The 22,035-nt window shown below is 40.2% G+C and overlaps 2 protein-coding genes across 2 annotated transcripts in view; one reads left to right on the top strand and one right to left on the bottom strand.

The window, feature by feature from the left end:
• Nucleotides 1-7,625, bottom strand: part of si:dkey-288a3.2 (protein phosphatase 1 regulatory subunit 37) — a 61,695-nt gene extending 54,070 nt beyond the window's left edge. Inside the window, exons 1-2 of the mRNA XM_063909150.1 lie at nt 7,437-7,625; nt 5,098-5,198 (exon numbers count right to left, since the gene is read on the bottom strand). Coding sequence (XP_063765220.1) covers nt 5,098-5,198; nt 7,437-7,590 — 255 coding nt within the window. The 5' untranslated portion in view covers nt 7,591-7,625. The remainder of the gene's footprint in view (nt 1-5,097; nt 5,199-7,436) is intronic.
• A 2,739-nt stretch (nt 7,626-10,364) lies between these two features.
• Nucleotides 10,365-21,516, top strand: vrk1 (VRK serine/threonine kinase 1). Its single transcript, XM_063907990.1, has 13 exons — nt 10,365-10,522; nt 11,481-11,640; nt 11,984-12,039; nt 12,732-12,801; nt 13,502-13,589; nt 13,842-13,950; nt 14,690-14,782; nt 15,476-15,608; nt 16,365-16,485; nt 16,576-16,634; nt 18,716-18,885; nt 20,659-20,758; nt 21,186-21,516. Exons 2-13 carry the CDS (start codon nt 11,481-11,483, stop codon nt 21,350-21,352), a joined length of 1,326 nt encoding a protein of 441 aa, XP_063764060.1. The 5' UTR covers nt 10,365-10,522; the 3' UTR covers nt 21,353-21,516.
• The last annotated feature ends 519 nt before the right edge of the window (nt 21,517-22,035 follow it).

Below are 22,035 nucleotides of genomic sequence, written 5' to 3'. Positions count from 1 at the left end.
CTTAATACTTTACTCTTTCAGGAGGACCACCTACAATCGCTTCCATTGCATCTACTTCATTAGCACCTCAGAGATAATAGCACGGCTGTACTCCTAATGTAAGCACTGCTAAGTCCCTAATTTTCAACAAATAATTCCCCTTGATCTCCAGTAAAATGTATGCAGGGGGGGCAGCGTTCTTTAATATGGCTGCTCCAAGTAAAGTAAGTATGTACATAAAATGAATTATAGATGGCAGAATGTGTGTTTCAAGTGTGGCTAATAGAGAATCAGTGAGTTTATTTTAATTAAGGGGGGAAATATGTGTGAGAAAGAGTTTCTAATACTTGCACTAGGGAGAGTATGTAAGTGTGATGGTGAAATATGCGCGCAAATGTATATCGTAATGTTCTGATATCAGTCCCAAGAAAGTCCAATTGAACCTCACATCTGATTCACAGACACAACACTCCTATCATCGCTCTACTGAAGGCAGGAAGGTGCCTCCAAAATAAAAAATAATATGTTAAAATAATAAGTCAACTAAATCAACAGTATTTATAGGGTACAGAACAATTCAGGTCAGACACCCAAAGGGCTGGTGCCGTGGTCAATGCTCGCTGCAGTTTGTGATGCAGTGGTCAAAATGTGCCAATAAAGGCAGGGAAGAAGACGGCTAGTAAACATGAGCTGTGGTCGTAAAATAAATGAATTTGAAGTCCAATGTATTTTCCTAACCACCTCTTCTTGACCTCTACGGAAAACGACATGAGCTTAAGAAAACTTGTGCAGGAGAATTTGTATTTTCTTTATCGAAACTTTGACAAAATGTGTTTGTCAACGCACTTTTCTCACGGACTCTGATGAAACTTTGATGAGACAGCAGTGTTTTTTTACACTCACTGTGACATTATCAACACATGAAAAAATATAAACTCTGAGAAAATCTTGTTGACTAGAAAGTCCCGCCACCACAGTTCACTGGAGCAGCAGCGTATTTCTTTTTCTCAACCTTCTCAAACTCAGCCAACACAAAGCTCTGCAGATCAAATCGCTAGCGCCATTGTGAGTGTGTGTAGCTGTGGCTGAACAAAGACACACACAATGAGAGCATCGGAGAGAGAAACAATACGAGAAGAAGACTTTTCAACATGATCCGGTGACTTTTTCATGGACTAAAACAGTGATGGTTCTCCTACTCTAGGATAAGACTATAATGCCACGACTGTTATTCAATTAAAAACCCCAGACAAAAATCTGAATACAAGTCATTGAATTTTTTGAACAGACAGTGGACACAGGGCTGGAGTCTGAAGGAAAACGCTGACACAGTGAACACGTATCCCTTAGGACTCACCGGTGAGTCCTATTCTTTCCTTACATTTCGACCAGGGGTGTCCAAACTATGGCCCTGGGGCCAACTGGGGCATGTTGTCCATTTTTAATTGGCCCTCAGCAAATTCTGAATGCATAATGGAATATGGCCCACACATGAAACGTGTGCTTGACTTATATTGTACTTCTTGAATATATATGCACACATATAATACACAGTATTCATGTGTTAATAAGCCCACTTTTTAAATCAATTCAGTCAATTAAAGTTGAAAAAATGTTCTAACAAATCTTAGTAGATGAAAAAAAGGCCCAATAACTTATTTGCATAACCAGCTTGAAATATACCCTTCCTATTTCTCCTTATTATAAGCCACGTGAGGCTCATTTTTTAAGGGATGATTGCTTTTGCTAACTTATAACTTAACTTATAAGGCAATACACCTCATCGCTAGTGAGGGGCCCAGCCCTTCGTATGTTTTTCTGTATGTGGCCCTCAGTGAAAAATCACCCCTGATTTAGACTCATCTACCAGCTTTTACTCAGCTAGGAACCTTGCCACGGAAAAAAATAGTTTTTACCAACAGATAAAGCTTAAACCAACCCAATATAAAAGTACAAAAGAGAGGCTTTTAAATGTTGAGTAAGGAAGGGGTGTACCCATGATGTTTGTTAGAGTGGTTTTAGTGTGTGTGTGTGTGTGTGTGTGTGTGTGTGTGTGTGTGTGTGTGTGTGTGTGTGTGTGTGTGTGTGTGTGTGTGTGTGTGTGTGTGTGTGTGTGTGTGTGTGTGTGTGTGTGTGTGTGTGTGTGTGTGTGTGTGTGTGAGCCGTACATAAGGCTGGCCTTGTTTTAATAAGCACAGCAGACTGCAGTGGGTCTGCCCTGACAGCGTGAGGATTGAGTTCCTCAGGTTATATTGTTATTATTGATCCTTTCTGGAGAGCTGTAGTATAACTGCATGCTACACGTTTTCCATGAGCAGAGTTGCTGATGTTGCATAGAAGAACAGGGAACACACACTGCTTTAAAGCAATATTTCATTTTGCAGATTTCATATCTGTAGTGTTGACTTGCAGCAGAACATTTCTCACTGATAACTTTTCTTTTTAAACTGGTAAAGGTTATCAGTTAAGATTCAAGTAATAGAGTAGATGTAACTGTAAGCAGCTCCCTGTGTTTTAAAGTATTTCTGAAACTAAACAGGAACAGTGCTTTTAAACAAACAAATCCTAATTGAAAAGAAAAGAAAGCCTTACTAATATTGTTGATGTATTTCTGCAGACCTAGCCATTGATTCTCAAGGTTTTGACATTAGCTGAGATTTTGAAAATCATTAATTTTCCGCTGTCAGAGGATCCGGTCGTCAACAATCCCCAAAGTACTAGAGCAGGACCTGGGATCAAAGGTGTAACTTTAGGATTAACTGGTTTGCTGAACACATTACTGTTGTAACGGTTTGTATTATTATAAGATATTATTGTGTGATTGCAATGGGTTGGTTTGTTTGAGTCTCATAGATATGGGCGGCACTCATAGGAATTATAATCTCCTGTGTGTGTGTGTGTGTGTGTGTGTGTGTGTGTGTGTGTGTGTGTGTGTGTGTGTGTGTGTGTGTGTGTGTGTGTGTGTGTGTGTGTGTGTGTGTGTGTGTGTATGTGTGTGTGTGTGTGTGTGTGTGTGTGTGTGTGTGTGTGGAAGAGAGGGTGTGTTTGTTGGTTGCAAACTTTATGATTGCTTTGATAATTATTGCAATTTCTTTGATCATCTCATTTTTTACCGCATTTTTTACATCAGCCATTCACATTTTAAAAGCATGTCAGACATTTGAGGTCAGGCCTGGCCTCAGCCTCTCAGTGAATCAGTTTATTTCCTGAAGTCGCTATAACTATCAATGCAGAAAGGATTAATCTTTGAGGCTGGATTATGTGTTCAACTCACGTAAAAGGTTAAACTTCTTTTTTTGGGTCTCATTTTATAGTAGAATCTTCATCTGTTGCAGCACTTATCCATGTTATTGAGTGGTTATGTGCCTCACACTCCGCCCCATTTATCTGAACTTCACTCTGATAACTAGCGTCATAGTTCAGGGTGGCGCTGCTTAGGGTTTGTGAAGACACATAGAGGTCCAGGGCCTGTGGGTTTCCTGATGCAGGCCTCTGCTCATACATGCCTTAAGGAGGTGAAAACAAAGGCAAAATAATCAGACGATCAGTTGTAACGTTTACTGACGCAATCCGTGGTGAACCTTTGATCCGATGTACCAAACTGGATCCTATCTGGAATTATCGGTATTATTACAGATGAAGTGGTTTAGATAATTAACAACATACTTTACTCTTCTTCATTGTGCTGTTCTGTTCTGTTTTGTTTTGACTTTTAAATTAAAAAAAGGTTAGGAATGAGCTTTTATGCTAGATAAGGTTCGAGAAGCATAACATTTTGGGGGTTAGACAACAAAGTCAAAGATGTTGAGTTGTGAACGAGAGGTGAGCTGTGACCAATGAGAGCGCAACAAGAAACAAACACACACACACACACACATACTCACACACACACACACACACACACACACACACACACACACACACACACACACACACACACACACACACACACACACACACAAAATCACACACAGTGGCTGCCAGTGTTTTCACTGAATATCAAAAACATTTAGCATTTATGCGATATGATTCACAATATGAGAGGTCTTTCTAATCATCGTTAAAGACCAATTTTAAAGGATGATGGTGTGATTTTTTAAAAGGGTATCAAGCCCTGAATAAATGTAGTGATTCCTGAGATTGCAGCCCGAGTTAAAACATCCTCCTGCAACAATACTTTTCCTCATGATACACCTTTACACAATAACTAGAAACTTAGTGTAGTGCACAACGAGCACTGATAGCCACTGAAGACTAGTGTTGGGTGTAACGCGTTACAAAAGTAACAGAGTTACAGTAATGTATTACTTTTTGCTGTAACGCAGTAATATAAAGCATTACTTCAGAAATGTGGGTAATATAATACCCATTACAATTCTCAGTAACGCAGTTACAGCACCTTTTAACCCAAAATGATGTGGTGTTTTGTTTCTAAGAATTCACAAACATTGCGAGACATTCTGACACCAGAGAAATAATTGTGCAGGTAGAATAGTAACTCAGTAAGCCTGTTTACTATTGGTTAAGAGGGCTGCAGGAACAGATTTGCAATGCAGAGCTGCAGGATCTCAATCCATTATTAGCCATTATTTAGCCCACTTAAACGGAGCATACGTTTATTTTCAGCATTTACTGTCAGATAGATAGACAGCTTTAATGAATGAGCTGCAATAAACTACATTATAGCATTTAAAGCCAATACTTTAGAGGTTATTTTGGTGAAAGTAACTCAACATAACGCAAAAGTAGTGTAACACATTTCAGTTCAGAGACAGTAATAATGTAATGTAACTTATTACTTTAAAAAGACAGGGATAAGTCATATGTACTGTATTACATTTTGGAAGTAACTTGCCCAACACTGCTGAAGACAGCCTCACCCTCAGAAACTCCACCTCCAGCAGTGAAGCCCACACAGACCAGCATGCTGTCACACTGACATGCACACACACACACAACACACAACAGACACACACACACACACACACACACACACACACACACACACACACACACACACACACACACACACACACACACACACACACACACACACACACACACACACACACACACACACACACACACATTCACTCACAGAGGAGTGTGTTGCTGTACCTGCAGCTGCTGCAGGACCTGCTCTCTGGGCTGGACCTGGTGTCTGCTGCAGCTCTGCTCATACGCCTCCATCACCTCCATCAGGGTGAAGCGGCCGTCAGCTGGAAGAGAAGGACACACATTCACTGCTCACACTCCAGAGAGCCAGCACACACTCAGAGGGCTTCAGGGAGGAGACATGCCATAAGGTAAAAATGTGTGTGTGTGTGTGTGTGTGTGTGTGTGTGTGTGTGTGTGTGTGTGTGTGTGTGTGTGTGTGTGTGTGTGTGTGTGTGTGTGTGTGTGTGTGTGTGTGTGTGTGTGTCTGTCTGAACAGTAAATCAACCAATCAGGCGTCTCAGTTTATCAAGCACAGCCTTATGGGAAATTCCAGATGTGAGGGACTACAGGGAACTTCATAACTGAAACTTTTTTATGATTTGTTTGTCCTTCAAAAGCTGCATCACATTTTAAGGCTTTGAGTTGATAACATTTAAGGGATTCTAAATCAGATATAAATGAAGACCTGTACAGGGTTAAAACATTTGATTTCAGCTCCTACTCTATAATGGACACATTAACGGTTATTGAAATGATACACAACAGGGTTTATTGAACATTAATATCAAATTTAAATTAGAACTGCATGATAAAATGTCAATTGATTGTGCAGCTCTGATTCAAAGTGTGTTCAGGACAGTACAGTAGTGCTGGGACACGGTTAACTCTAAACTTTTGGACTGGCCCAATAAGATAGTCAACAACATGCTAAATATGACAGCTGCAGTGTACAAAGCCATTACAACTAGCTGCACCTTTACCAGCTCTGAGAACACTTTAATGATCAATAATTATAAAACATATCAGAGATATTATTCTGAAATGGACCAATCAGACAATGACTACTTTTACTGTCGCTACTTTAAGTACATTTAGATGAGAGTACTTTCTACTTTCACTGGAGGAACATTTAGAATACTTTTACTGTGACAGAGTATTCCTACACTCTGGTACTTCTACTTTACTCAAGTACAAGATCTGAGTACTTCTACTTTTACTCAAGTACAACATCTGAGTACTTCTAGTTTACTCAAGTACAAGATCTGAGTACTTCTACTTTTACTCAAGTACAAGATCTGAGTACTCCTAGTTTACTCAAGTACAACATCTGAGTACTTCTAGTTTACTCAAGTACAAGATCTGAGTACTTCTACTTTTACTCAAGTACAACATCTGAGTACTTCTAGTTTACTCAAGTACAAGATCTGAATACTTCTACTTTTACTCAAGTACAACATCTGAGTACTTCTACTTTTACTCAAGTACACGATCTGAGTAATTCTACTTTTACTCAAGTACACGATCTGAGTAATTCTACTTTTACTCAAGTACAAGATCTGAGTACTTCTACTTTTACTCAAGTACAAGATCTGAGTACTTCTACTTTTACTCAAGTACACGATCTGAGTAATTCTACTTTTACTCAAGTACAAGATCTAAGTACTTCTACTTTTACTCAAGTACAAGATCTGAGTACTTCTACTTTTACTGGAGGAACATTTTGAATGCAGGACTTTTACTGTGACAGAGTTTTCCTACACTCTGGTACTTCTACTTTACTCAAGTACAAGATCTGAGTACTTCTACTTTTACTCAAGTACAACATCTGAGTACTTCTAGTTTACTCAAGTACAAGATCTGAGTACTTCTACTTTTACTCAAGTACAAGATCTGAGTACTCCTAGTTTACTCAAGTACAACATCTGAGTACTTCTAGTTTACTCAAGTACAAGATCTGAGTACTTCTACTTTTACTCAAGTACAACATCTGAGTACTTCTAGTTTACTCAAGTACAAGATCTGAGTACTTCTACTTTTACTCAAGTACAACATAGTACTTCTACTTTTACTCAAGTACAACATCTGAGTACTTCTAGTTTACTCAAGTACAAGATCTGAGTACTTCTACTTTTACTCAAGTACAAGATCTGAGTACTTCTACTTTTACTCAAGTACAAGATCTGAGTACTTCTACTTTTACTCAAGTACATGATCTGAGTAATTCTACTTTTACTCAAGTACAAGATCTGAGTACTTCTACTTTTACTCAAGTACCAGATCTGAGTACTTCTACTTTTACTGAAGGCATCAATAAAGTGAAAGTGTGTAATGTGTTATTTAATGTATAAATACAATTATTTAATGTGTAAAACAAATAAATATTTGTCATTTTTTAAGTAAGGGTATAAGTGAAAACATTTGAAATTCATGGTGACTCAATGGAATGACCATAATGACATCATCATGATAATAAACCATCCTTATTATAAACTCTGACTCATATTCAGACAGCAGCTCACCCTCTCTGTCCCTGTGCTCAGCGAAGCTGGACACTATCTGTTCGTCGGGGGGGAAGGACACACGCTTCTCTCCTTTACTCCTCTTCTTCTGGATACTGCTGACTGTCTCTGCTCCGGCATCATTCTGCTCATCGTTGTCACTGCAGTGGGTCATCGCTGTGTTAGGGACTCCACCATGAAGCGTCCAGAGCCACTGATGACCTCCAGGAGAGACTGGAGTCACACTAGCTTAGAGTTTGTGCGACAGCTGACGTACACACAGTTCCAGCTGCCCTCATGGAAGTGCAGTGCTGCTCTCTCCCCTCTGTGGTCACCTGGAAAGACAACACACCGAAGAATGAATATCTTATTCATGAGGTGTGCACTGGGTCGCAAGTGAAACCCCATATGTTCATATCAAATGACACATCTAAAACCGGCGAGGCTCTGCACACACAGGGTTTTCCTGGTTTAAAATGAGGCAGGTCACACAGAAACATGAGGACCAAAGTGGCATCAGGGAAACGGACAGAAATTATGTTTGTTTTTGTTTGAAAACATCTGACTTTATATTATTTTTATACTTTAAAGTAGCCTCTGAATATGTCAATAGTCACGATCATTTAAATGACTATGTGTGATGGGCAAAAGAACTCGATAATTTTGACCCATTTATGGAGGTTGTGAATGCTTTTTGGCTGTCAACCCATATACCTTTATAAAGTTGCAAAAAATGTCGACCACTTACTAGACGTTTGATGTAAAAACAACGCAATTATTTGGGGAAAAAATCATTGTGTGGTTATTATTTCCTATTAAACAAGGAAAGCACCAATAAACAATATTAATGATAAATGGCATCAATCAATCAATAAATCACATTTCTTTTATATAGCCCAATATCACACATTCCACATCTGTCTGAAGAAAAACTCCCAAAGAAACCTCTCTATAAATGGAGAAATGAAACACTGATTCCAAACCTGTTATTGTGTTCATGCAGAAAGACGATGGATATCTTGAAGGTTACAAAGTATATTTAAGGATGCAAGCGGATGCCTGAAGTAAATCATAATGTTTACTTTGGCAGTGTTATGTTGTCACAGTTGGAGCTAGTGCTCGAGTGTTCCACAATAATCTATGTTTCACCTTCTTGCTGTTGTTGTCTTACATATTGTTAGGGAATATTTTGTGTAAGCTTGTAACCTTTCGCTCAGGCCTGTGACCTCTTTACACACGTGACCATTGGTCTCCTCACAGCTGCTTGTGTACTGCTTATTTTCAAGTTAGCCAGTTGTCTCATTCCTCTCTGTGTCTCCTCTGGCATAGGCTAATGGCCTTGCAGGTGCTGTTATCTTCATTAAGGAGGGGCAGCCTGGGCTTCCGAAGCCTTGTTGTTCCGACAGTGGGTACAAGCTCAAGCTGACCTAAGATTGGCTTTATTGTTTAGGGACAGCTAGCTCCAGTTTATCTGGACACAGATGCTCCGGTAAACACCTTATTTGTGACCTAGATGACAGTTTAAGTTAAACGTATTGTCTGAGCTTGTTTAGTCTGGCGTTTGAAGAATGTTGATTATCCATTTGGAACTAGTTAAAACCTCTTTCTATCCCTGAGATCTTCAGAATTGGTTTGGCAACCGCTGTGGCAACTCGTGTCTACAGTAAATGTCTTGTCAATTCTCCGGCCGTAACTCCAAATAAACCCAACAGTGTTTTGCCATCAAGTTCCTGCTCTCCAGTGTCTCTCTGTTTCATCTCCATTGCTTTAGAAGTTTCCATCATACATATAAATATATATTTTGAAGCTTGAAAGATAAATGCACTGCAAATTATATAAGAAATCTACACAACGTGGACTCTTATGTTCAGACGTGGGAGAAGTACTCAGATCTTGTATTTGAGTAAAAGTAGAAGTACTCAGACCTTGTATTTGAGTAAAAGCAGAAGTACTCAGATCTTGTATTTGAGTAAAAGTAGAAGTACTCAGATCTTGTACTTGAGAAAGTAGAAGTACTCAGATCTTATACTTGAGTAATAGTAAAAGTACTCAGATCTTGTACTTGAAATAAAAGTAGAAGTACTCAGATCTTGTACTTGAGTAAAAGTAGAATTACTCAGATCGTGTACTTGAGTAAAAGTAGAATTACTCAGATCGTGTACTTGAGTAAAAGTAGAAGTACTCAGATCTTGTACTTGAGTAAAGTAGAAGTACCAGAGTGTAGGAATACTCTGTTACAGTAAAAGTCCTGCATTCAAAATGTTCCTCCAGTGAAAGTAGAAAGTACTCTCATCTAAATGTACTTAAAGTAGCGACAGTAAAAGTAGTCATTGTTTGATTGGTCCATTTCAGAATAATATCTCTGATATGTTTTATAATGATTGATCATTAAAGTGTTCTCAGAGCTGGTAAAGGTGCAGCTAGTTTGAATGGCTTTGTACACTGCAGGGTAGCTGCTGGATTTACTGCAGGTGAACTTAAGTCTGATTTAAGGGCTGATATTTACCATCATTAATCCAGATATGAAAAGTAACTAAAGGGATTAAATAAATGGACACATGAATATCCCGTTGGGGATACAATAACATATTAATCTTCTTAAATGTAGTGGATTAAAAGTAAAATATTTACCTTTGTAACTATTTAAATGAACTCTCAAAATCTTTCAAAATTGTTCTTAAGTATAGTACTTTATTACATGTAAATAGTTACTTTACACCACTGCTTGTGTTAAGAGTATTTTTGCCCGAAGAAGAAACACCTGTTTGTCGCGTTGGCATATTTATTACACACTAACACGATCCACATTTAGTGTAAATAACTTTCTTTGCTGACTCTTACACTGACTATGACGTGTATAGAATGATGAAACTGCAAACTAAAAAGAAAACCTCCTTCTTCACCTGTTCAGTAAACCCAAACATCTTCAAACGCTGGAATCACTGACGTAAGATACGCAGCGTACTCGGCCAATAGAATAGCAAAACGTACTGACGTCACTTCCTGACCGGTAGTTTTGCGGGAAGTTTGGTCCTCATTCCATACGCAGTTACTTCATTTACATCCATGCTCATACGGCTTTACCTACAATATACAGCAAAGTCAAGGTGTGTATGTAATCCCATCATTTCATAAATAGTGTTAGTGGCTGTTTGCCTGACAACGTCGCAGATATCCATGAACGTAATAAACGACATGAGCAGCTAGCGTGACAAGCTAACGAGATAGCGAGGTTAGCATGATAGCTAACGTTAACCGGCACTGAAAACAATGTAACGTTATTCCGTTCGCCCTCTAACGGAGTGTTTCTCGAATACTCAGGCTATAAACGTAATGTGCTATGATGACGGGGCTGTTGCCTTTGCATTACACAGACTGACAGTTTCTGTAGAGTAAAGCTATGTTTACAGAACGTTAAAGCTGAAGACAACAGGAAGTGGTAAACCTACGGTTATCCGCGGGTAAACAAAACCCTTCATCATGTAGCACCGAATGTGAAACCTGCATACACATAAATGTAACGTCACACTATGCAAACCTACGCCCAATCATGTGTTATGTAATAAAGCATCGAGAATAGCAATGGTGGACAGTAACTGAGCACATTTACTCAAGTATTGACGCATTTGTACTTGAGTATTTCCATTTCAGAGGCAAATATAGTACTTTTTACTCCACTACATGTATTTTAACAATCATAAACTTTGCACATATGAAAACAAACGATAAGCTGATATGGTAAAATGCAGAAATGTACTACTAATCCACAAAGTATTTAAAGTATTTAAATATCCATATTGACAAAATACAACATTAAAAAAGGTTTTGCATATATAAAAACAGAATAACATGATAACCATAATAATATAGTTTTTGCATTTAGAGTACTTTTACTTTTGATACTTGAAGCACATTTGGCTGCTAATACTTTTTTACTTTTACTTAAGGAACATTTCGTAATCAGGGTAAGACTATAAGTAAGACTAGTATATGCTTTCTTATTTAAGTAAAGGATCTGAGTACTTCTTCCAAGACTGTGTGTGTGTGTGTGTGTGCGCGCTGCAGATGCCTCCTAAAGCAAAGGCAGCAGGGAAAGGCAGAGCTCCAGCCAAGAGGCAGCTGGCGGAGCAGTTCCCCCCCGGAGAGGTCCTCACAGACACAGGGAAGAAGTCCTGGAAGCTGGGGGCTCCCATCGGCCAAGGAGGCTTTGGACTCTTATATTTGGGTAAGAACAGAGGGAATGCAATGCTGAAAGACACGTATAGATTATGGGACTGCAAACATATTCCCACTGAATTTAGATTGAGATGTGTAATACTCAGCAACTTTTCACTGACCGAGGTGTAATCTGAAAGATGTGACATTGCAGATGAATTGGACGAGATAGATAGAGACGGATGGATCGGTACTTTATTGATCCATAATTAGGAAATGAATTTGTTACAGCAGCAATGTGTTCAGGCTTAAATAATCTTCAAATTAAAGGTGGAAAAAAGGATAAAAACAATTAACAGCAGCGAGTCTATATACATACTGAGCAGCAGAATGTTCCCTCCTCTTGTTCCCAGCTCATGAGAATTCTGCCAAACCTGTGGGTGCTGATGCTCCGTATGTCATCAAAGTGGTGAGTCTCTAAACAACCTGAAAAAGAACTCAAATTATCTTGTGTACTTGTACTCGTATGCACTTTGGATTTCACAATACCTGGAATATAATATTCAATACTGATACCAGTGAACTTCAATAATCGTCAATACCAATTTCTCGCTTAAAAGCAAAAGAATAAATCCCATTATCTTCAACAAACTACATTGTTTCTTGATAATCTGTCAGATTCTTTGGATGGACTTAGATCTGTTGATGAGGTTGCGTTAGCCGTTTCTTTTTTAAATGTTTAAAACGTCTGAATGCGTTACATATTGTGGACGATCTGCCACAGTTTGAAGGTAATTCAGGGGCCGTCTTCTCTCTGTGAAGAGGAGGAGTGCATGCTGCAGGATTTATTCCAGATGAAGCTAGTTTTTTTTCTGGGATCCGTAGAGGAATCCACCGTCAGAGAACCTTGCCAACTTCAGATCCTTTCCCTGGAACGTTTCGCAACTTCTAAACTTTGTCTGAAGTTGTGCTGTGTGGAGCTGTAAGAAAAACATTAAAACAGGCCGAGACACAAAAGACACTGAATGTAATTCTGTGAAATGGCGGAAAACATTGCTATCTGAAGGGTTCATATTGTTAATGGAAACATCAGTTTTGGAATCCGCTGAGTCTCAACACACTGATGGAAGCTGAACAGTAATCTGGTTCTTTTGTCCACAGGAGCCCAGTGACAATGGACCACTGTTCTCTGAGCTCAAGTTCTACATGAGAGCTGCTAAACCTGACCTGAGTAAGCCAATTTATCATTCCACACACACACACACACACACACACACACACACACACACACACACACACACACACACACACACACACACACACACACACACACACACGCACACACAGACACACACAAAGACACAGACACACCCACACACACACCTAGAAGTATGACATTAACTAAAGGTAGCCTTGTGATCATAACAACATAGTCTCTCTCCAGCAGGGCAAACAAATAAAAGAAGGGAAGTTCTTTAATTAAAAAAGACAATCTTGTGTCTGAGGCGCGGGGGGGGGCCTGCAGAGGAAGGGAAGCTTTTGGTGGCAGCGCTGTTGGCCCCCAGGCCACAGCTTTGCATTTTATATAATAACAATCCAAATGTCAATCTCCCCTGACAATTAACTGTTATATTACTAAGGAACCAAAGGCTCATATTTTATTCATGCTGGAATCTCACGTTGTTGGTAAATATTTGTCCCAGCAGCAGATTAGCTCGCAGCAGTGCTGCCCACCCTCACCCCCTCCCTCCATGGAATTATACTCTTATTACTTTAAGCATTACAGTCGTCACCCACTTACCCGAGGTGCAGTTACCAGCGCGCCACACTGTCTGTGGTTTACATGGTGGGCGTTTACACGTACTTCCAGCACATTTAGGACAGAAAAGGTTCTTCCAACATTTCTCAAACACAATGTTGTTGTCCTGCAGTTCAGAGCTGGGTGAAGTCTCACAAGCTGAAGGTTCTGGGCGTTCCAAGGTACTGGGGATCAGGTCTGCATGAGAGAGGAGGGAAGAGGTAAGCCATTTCTCAAGTTAAGTCACACCTTTCACGTCTTCCATGGTTTAATTGAATCTTATACTACACAAGATTTTATTAAAACATAATATGAATAAGCTAACGCATGTACAAATGGTCTGCAACATGCAAAACACATCCATACCCAAAACAGTGAGCCGTTTCAGGTTTAGTGAAGGTAACGTATCTTTAGGATTTACATAAAAACATAGTGCAGTGCAGTTTAAAAGACACACTCTTTGTTCCTTCCAGGTACAGGTTCATGGTTATTGACCGGCTCGGCACAGACCTGCAGAAGAAGTTTGAAGAATGTGGGAGGAGGTTCCCAAGAAAACTGGTTCTGCAGCTCGCTCTGCGACTGGTTGGTTTTCTCATTTCACTTTCATGTTTTCCACTGAGTGGCAAGAGTCATGTCACTCTGAACAAACCGGCTGTGAAAAGATGACACACAGGTGCAAGCGCTGCGCCTAAAGAAAGGCTCTGTCTTACTCACTTTATTTTGAATTCCCAAAATAGGGATGGGTAAAGTCTAAAATGATTAAAGATTTCGGTATTGATGAGCTCTGATGTTAGCGGCACTTTGAGCAGTACTTTTTAAAGTTATGGAGTTATTCTTTATCACGCGGCACAGGGACAATTAGTTTTGATTTTGTTCTGACTCATGTAAAGTCTGGTTACTCCTTAACAGTGGATCAAATGAATACATTTAGATATTTGTGTTATTTTCTTTCTAAAATATAGTTGAGTATTGAAATAAGAACATATATTTAAGTTTTATCAATCATGCTTATGAAGGGACAACAATTCTGTCAAAAATAACAAACTAAATATACTGAACACCAGTGGAAGCAGAGCACATACTGTATATATGTATTATGTATTTATGGGTATCCTTTTATAGGTGAAACCCAAATGAGGTTAGCTCACTGGGTCATTAACAGTTACATATTTTTAATTTGGTTAGTAAGTTATTAATACATTTTATTTAGTAACACAGTATTAATACTGGTATCTGCCTGACTAATTACATGGATCACTTATGCTTTTAAATATTTTAATGCTAATATAAATGTTTATCCTTGTTTTATTTTCCTTTTTAGTTGGATACTCTGGAGTTCATCCATGACCATGAGTACGTCCATGCTGACATCAAGGCGTCCAACCTCATGTTGGGCCACAGTGATCCAGACCAGGTCAGTCCAGCTGAAAGCAGCCTAGGAATAAAGTAAAACATTCCGTTTTAAATCGTGCTTCTACAACCTTAAACTGTGTTCGTGGAGAAGCTCCTCTGACCCAGCACTGCTCCTGAAGCAGCGAGGGGAGTGTGTTTGTGATCATAACACACACGTGCTGCTTCATTAGATTCAATTAATCCTGCAGAGGAGGGAGGGTGTGTGTGTGTTTGGTGTGGTGTGTGTGTGTTCCAAACAGGGAGATTAGATGGCAGCAGCTAAGAGGTTTTCCTAACAAACAAGGCAGGGGAAAATATTTAATTTGCAGATTAATAATGTATCATTGGTGGTGTTATTAAAAAGCTTTTTATAAATGACAATTTAAAAACGGGCCCCTCAGGAGTGTATTATTAGGTGAGGCTTTTCTTATTTGTAGCTGTGATATTTTTATGTTTTCCCCTGGAGTTACTGGGATGTAGCTTTGTTCTTATTTTTGCATGTTTCTTCATTAAAGCCATTAACCAACTGTAGTGTACAATACACTGCAGAATAAATAATCGTGCTTAGTTTCTGTTGGTGGAATAACAATTTGAATTTCAAAACAGGGGCATCACCTGCTCCCCATGCTGTCAGTTGAAGGGGAGAGACATGGCAAATATGTTCTGTAAATATAAACAACGTGTAATCCTGTCGGTGTGTGTGTGTTTCTTTCAGGTTTACTTGGTAGATTATGGGCTGGCATACAGGTACGCACCAGATAGTGTGATAAAAGAGTACAAGGAGGACCCCAAGAGATGTCACGACGGTACCATCGAGTTCACAAGCATCGACGCACACAAAGGAGCAAGTAGGTACAACACACAGCGAGCAGTTCATACGCCTCCGTACTGCCTGCTTTCCACTCTGGAGACATTTACAGAGAGAGAAAGCCCTACAGAACGTATTATAGGTTAACTAAACGGGGGGATCTTAAACCAACAACTCTTATCGATCTGTGTGAGAATTTCTGATAAGACCAGCAATTGTAATTTTTGTAATCGATCCAACCTCAAACTAACCAGGTCCTGATTTCATTTTTATACCTAACACATAAACATGAGGATTTACCAAACTCTGAACCTACTCCTGTCATGGCTCTGTTATAACAGTGCATGGTGCAGTGATGATATGTCTTTGTAGGCCCAGAAGTGAGCATCAAGGGCTCCCTCAACCAGAAGCATGATTTTTTTAATTGGGTTTTGGAATGTTGCAGAGAATAAAATCAGTTGCGAATATGTTTTCCATACACATTTTGTATCCACACATTACCGGCACTTTTTGAAGTGTTGATGCAACCTCTAAAAGTAAAAAGCTAACATTAGCCTATAATGGAGCTCCATCCCGGTCACATGGCTTCCCTTTACTGATGCTAAACTAAATGTTGGACTTGTTAGCAACTTCTGTTTTTATGAGAGTATGAGAGAACAAAACATAAATGTGTAAATCTCAGGCAAAAGCAAGTTGAAAAAGCTCAGATGAGTGATCACTGCTGTACGGCTCTGATTCCACACTGATGCTGGTGACGCTGCCAGTGTTCCTGCTGCTGATGTGCTTGTGTGTGCAGCTGCTTGCAGACGGAGCGACCTGGAGATCCTGTGTTACTGCATGGTGCAGTGGCTGTGTGGACGCCTGCCCTGGGAAGACAAGCTGCAGGACCCCCTGTACGTCAGAGACTACAAAATCAGGTGGGAAGCACACATCATCTCTGACACAGATCTGACCTCCCAGCTAAAGCCGACGCTGAGAAACATCATGCTGTTGCTTTTCTCTCGCAGGAGTCAAGAAAACATCTCTGAATTTATGGACAAATGTTTCTCCTCTCAAGACAAACCAGGTAAGAACACACACACATTTAGAGGCAAAGTGGCCATGCATCCTCCTCATTAAGGAAGAGTTAAGAGAAGACAGCCCAGTATTATAAGCTCGCCTCCAACAGAACGACTCCAGTGGTGTAAATCTGTGGCTGTGCTAACAATGTTGAAAACCAACGAGTAGGAACTGCTTTACACAGACTCCCCCAAACTTCCAATCACATGACACTAAATACGTTTCTTGCATCATGAAAAAGGATTTTATTATATGTTTTATTTCCTAATTACAATCCTTAAAGGCCTTAAGGGCATTTTAATAAATTCATGTAAAAAAAAAAGGCCATTTATTAAGCTCACCAAAACAGAAGACTTAATAAACAAATTGACAGCTCGATTATAAATAGGAGCATTTCTTTTGTCGAGGACAGCCCAACAACTGTTTAGAGAAGATAATATAAGATGTACCTTTATTAATCCCGAGGGGAAATTGAGGAGTTAAAGCAGCAACAGAGTAAGAATGAAAAACAGGACAGTGTACACGGGATAATTAAATAACATTTAAAACAAATGATGTACTGGTAAGTAGTTCTGTTAAAACAAAACATAACTTAAATGAACATGTATACATTTTTGTGTCCTGATTTGTTAAATATATTTACATTTATGTAATGTAGGTTGTTGTAAAATTAGTCTTAAATTGAGTTCCAAGAGACGTTAAAACGTTTTAAACATTTGAATAAGTCCTGAATCTAGCTATCCTCTGTGTTATTGCATGCCTTTTCTTACCTGCTCTGCCAAGTATGCTCTAACAATGTACGTTTCCCCACTGTGGGACTCATTTCTGATTCTGATTCCTAAGCTTTACGAACTCTGTTATTCACATCTATGAATAGCCCTCTAAATCCAGAGCTGCTCCGTCCTCATTAGAGTACAGGTCCTAAAACACGCTGCAGGAATATTTACAGACTGTGACGTTTGATGTCTCGCAGTGGTGAGATCTGCCTTTTGAACGTTGGCACTCTGACCTGCAGACAGAGGAGAGGAACATGGAGCGCCACACCTCCTTCCTTCTGCTGCGCCCAACACAAGCAAAGTAATGTTTACAACTTTGTCTGTGTGTGTCAAATCTGAGGAAAGTTACACCAAATACAAACAGGCAGGACGCTGCGACCGCAGCAGAAAGGGTTGGAACAGAGAGACCAGTCCAGTCCCGCTAATTATGCCGCGTTGAATTTACATCGGAGGTCGGAACTGGGAGTGACGTCACATCCGAGTTGACTGCGTTCCAGTAACACAAGTCTGAAAAGATGGATGCTCGCATGAAGGCTGTTGTTGTATTTGCTCTTGCCGAATACTAAAAGCTACAGAACAAATATGCAGTCCACTTGAAAAACTTTAAAAAGTCCACATAAATAGAAGACTACAGACCTAACACACTGTTTTGAAACATGTATACCAATGTTTAAGGCCGAATCTAGTCAAAATATGTATGTATGTAATATTTTTTCCAGTATCATGTAGCAAACTATTTGGAACATCCTTACAGTATTTTACACTAGGCTATTTTAAGTATTCCAACATAGCACCCGTGAACGTTCGCCTTGTTTACAGATTTAGCAATTACCTCGGTTTAGCCATTGTTAGCAATACCGGTTGATAACAGCGCTCTGTGTCATATTTTGTGCATACAAATATCGTAGCAACATATCTTCAGATAGAAGATGAATGGTACTTTATGTACAGGTGACACAAATAATACTGAAGAGCTAAAAATGTTATGTGATCAACGTGTTTCCTGACTGTTTACTCGCTGGGCAGCCATGTTGTGTGCAAGTTGAAAGTTGAACTGGGGTATGGCGAGGTATCTCCGGGTTTCCGAGTAGGAAGTCCGACCTGAGGGGGCGTTCCAGTTAAAATTTCCGACTGGGAAGTCGGGATACTCCCACTTCCCAGTTCAACTGGAACGCAGCATTAATGTAGACTCTGTAACTAAACCTGGATCCCAGCACTGCACACAGAGAAACCTGTTCTGCTACAACGGATCCTGGAGGTTCTCAGTGTGGGAGGAGCTGTTTCATATTCTTTTGGCCCTGGTTTGTTTCAGAGGAGATCCAGATGTTCATGGAGGAGGTGAAGTGTCTGGGATACCAAGACAAGCCTCCGTACGAGAAGCTGCGCTCCATCCTGCAGGCCGGGCTCAAGTCCATCCAGGCTAAAGATGACGGCGCTCTCAAGTTCTGTGCTGTCAGTGGAGCTGTGTCTCCTGCTGCCAAGGTCAGGACACACACTCCCTCACTCATTCAGAAATGCCGTTCATTGTCTTCCTTCCTTGTTTTAATATGGAATTATTCTATTATATGCGAGTGTCTTGAGTTCGTCTGATGGGGTTTATTTCATTACCACCTCTGCAGTATTTATTTATTTATGGTCCAACAAACTGTACACACACTGCACAGCTACACTCACAGTAGCTATTCCGTTACTGCACACTTCATACTCATCATCATCAGTCACCTTTTGCCATGCTGGCGGAAGTTACACACACTCACACACACACACACACACTCACTCACTCACTCACTCACGAGGTATTTGCTACTTCTATACCACATTCAAATAAGCCCGAGGAGTAGCAATAAGAGTGTGGACGTAGCAGTGCAGTGTGTGCGCTGTGGTATTTTGAGCATTGACTGAAAACAAGAATGGAGAAGCTGGAACTGATGTTTTACGACGTTTTTTTTAAAGAGGCCCTATTCTTTCCTCTCCTGTAGTGTGTCCTTTTGTGCATGTAAATGGTCTTTAAAGGCCAAAACCCCTGTGTCCCATCCAGAGGGAGCTTTTTGAACATTAAGCATGGAGACGTATCACAGCAGTGCCACTACACACTGATATGAAAATGAACATCAGCGGAATAGGCCCCTTTTAAAAGGCTTTTAAAAAAACGATGTCATTAAGTGTTCACACTGTAGGAGTGTTATGTGTGTATACGATGCACATCACAGAGTTACTATCTGCCTGGAGTGACCAAAGACATGTCTAAATGACTTCTAATACTCCTGAACATGAACAGTTCCTTTCTATGGAACATCGTGTTTTTTTGGGTCATTTAGCTCAGCCTGATCTGATGACCGGTTTACCAAATATCAATTCTGTGAGTGTGTGTTCATGCCATCATTGAACCCTGCTGTGGTGATCCTGAACCCAAACTGAACTTGATCCAAAGGGCTTTAGTAAGAAGGGGAACATAGCATTTACAGTTACAGACTCCTACACAGTAATCTGTGATGCTACACTATCAGACCTTGTTTCCTGCTTTCCTCTCCAGTCTCTCTCTCGCTGTCTCTCTCGGTGCATATGGATGATGTCACTGGGGAGGTGGATTTGCCAAGTGAAAGGTTACCCTGCGCTGTTATTGTATGTAATTGTCCCGCCAATCTGTTCACCTCAGGGGGCGCCGTGTGGTGATCATGAGGTAGCAATTGTCAAAATGGAGACAAAAATGAAAGGGGGGTCGCCTTGATTTCTGATTTCAGTGATGCTCAGGAACGTTTATCTCTCTGTTTAAAGAGAGAAATGCTCTGCGGATAAACAGGGAGACTCGTACACATCGAATGGATTCATATCTCCAGGTGTTAATGGCTGGTGGGTGAGGAGTGCAGCTGCTCAGACTTTACTAACAGAAGCCTGGAGGCTCCAAGAAGTCATCATCACCAACAAAGGCCTTGAGAGGGTCACCAGACTCACTGCTTTTTGGTTTTTAGTTAAAAGATGAGAAACGTCTTCATTCAACATGGAAAGAACTGTTGAACTTTACATGCTATCCCCTTTATAGCAGTTTGTTTATTCAGTAGGAGCATTGAATGTGGGAGCAGAGGTCTCCTGCTCAGCTACAGGAGCAGAAATGGACAACAGAATGTCAGTCTATCAGATGAGAAATAAAGTCTGTGTATTCTGAACAATGAGTGCAGTAACGAACAGGATTCAGCTGGAAACAGATTAAAAGTAACTCCATGTTCACCTGAATGTCCCCCCTCCTTCTGCTTCTAGAAAACCACTAAGAGAAAGAAAGCTGCAGCTGAAGAAGAGGAGGAGGAGAATGACACCGATGCAGAACCCGTCAAGAAAAAGAGAGTTGCAAAGAAAAAAGGTATGGGATATATCTGAGCTCTTTGTGTCCATTTATGTGTATTTATTAATGAGTGTTTAAGGACAGATGGCATAAAGATGCAACACAATGTCTAACTGTCCAGGGAAATGAAGACAACAACAAACGTTGTTTATGAAATATATGGGACGAGCTTTCTGTTCAGTATGAGCCATTTCTCTTTGTAGTTTCCTGTTGTGGGGTGTTTTTTGTAGGATAAAACGTGCTTTATATTCCATGCTCAATGGACTAAATGCTAACAATCTCTGAGATAGCATAATGCTAGCTCTCACAACAAGAAGTGACTTACAGAGCGAGCGAAGCAGCAGAGACAGGCACATATAATAGCAAGCATAAATACTCAAATATACAGGGTACATGAAGCAGGTGTGTGTAGCCTGCGTGTAAACAGGATGATTCCCCCCCGCAGAAGTAAATGGGGTGAAGAAAAGCCCCAAAAAAACTCCTGGACCAAAGAAGGTACGCAGCACTGGCAAAGTGGGGGACCCCAAATCCAGACTGGTGGAGATGGGCACGCAGACGTCCCCTGGACTCGCCCTGAGGTCCAGAGGCAGACCCAAGAAAACCAGCGCCTGAGCCCAACCCCCCCCCCCCCCCGCTGTCTACACTCCTCCCTCCAGCCTCCCTCTCTTCTGCTCCTAAAGAGTCACTTTTCTATCTGTTACGCACTGTCACATGTGGATTTTATTTGGTGTCATTGAAGACCGATCTATTGTAATAAAGAGGAAATGAAATTGTCATTTGTTTTAATTAAAGCTTTCGGGGTGCCTGTCATTCACACTTTGCACTTTGAGAGATGCAGTTTGGTCTGTTCATCATGAGATCTTCTGAGAATGGGATGCTGGGTTAGGAGTTTCAGATCCAGTGTGAGGCCACAGGTCACTTCACCACCTGTCTGGAGGAGGCCTAAAATAAGAAGTACTTTATTGATCCCAATTTGGGATTTTTTTTTGCGTTGCAGGAGCATATAAAGACAAGGCACTGTGCACAGTCAAATTAAATAAATATAAATAAACAATTCAAAATGTAAACATCTCAATAGAAATAAAAGCGCATTAAAAAAGGTAGAAAATATACATGTTGGAATAAAAATGTAGGCTTGTCTTTAAGTGTGTGTTGTTAGAGTAATCCTCTGTTGTGCCTCAGTGACCTCCCTTTAAAAGGTTCATCCACTGACCTGTGGGGAAAAAACTGGAGACTGGAGGACATTATTAAGACACGTCTTTCTACACAAAGTCAAAGGACCAATTCAAATGTAA

The sequence above is a fragment of the Eleginops maclovinus genome, chromosome 19 (assembly GCF_036324505.1).
Source record: "Eleginops maclovinus isolate JMC-PN-2008 ecotype Puerto Natales chromosome 19, JC_Emac_rtc_rv5, whole genome shotgun sequence".
Taxonomy (NCBI): domain Eukaryota; kingdom Metazoa; phylum Chordata; class Actinopteri; order Perciformes; family Eleginopidae; genus Eleginops; species Eleginops maclovinus.
Note: the sequence above shows the minus strand (reverse complement) of the source record. Positions and strands in the feature narration are given on the sequence as shown.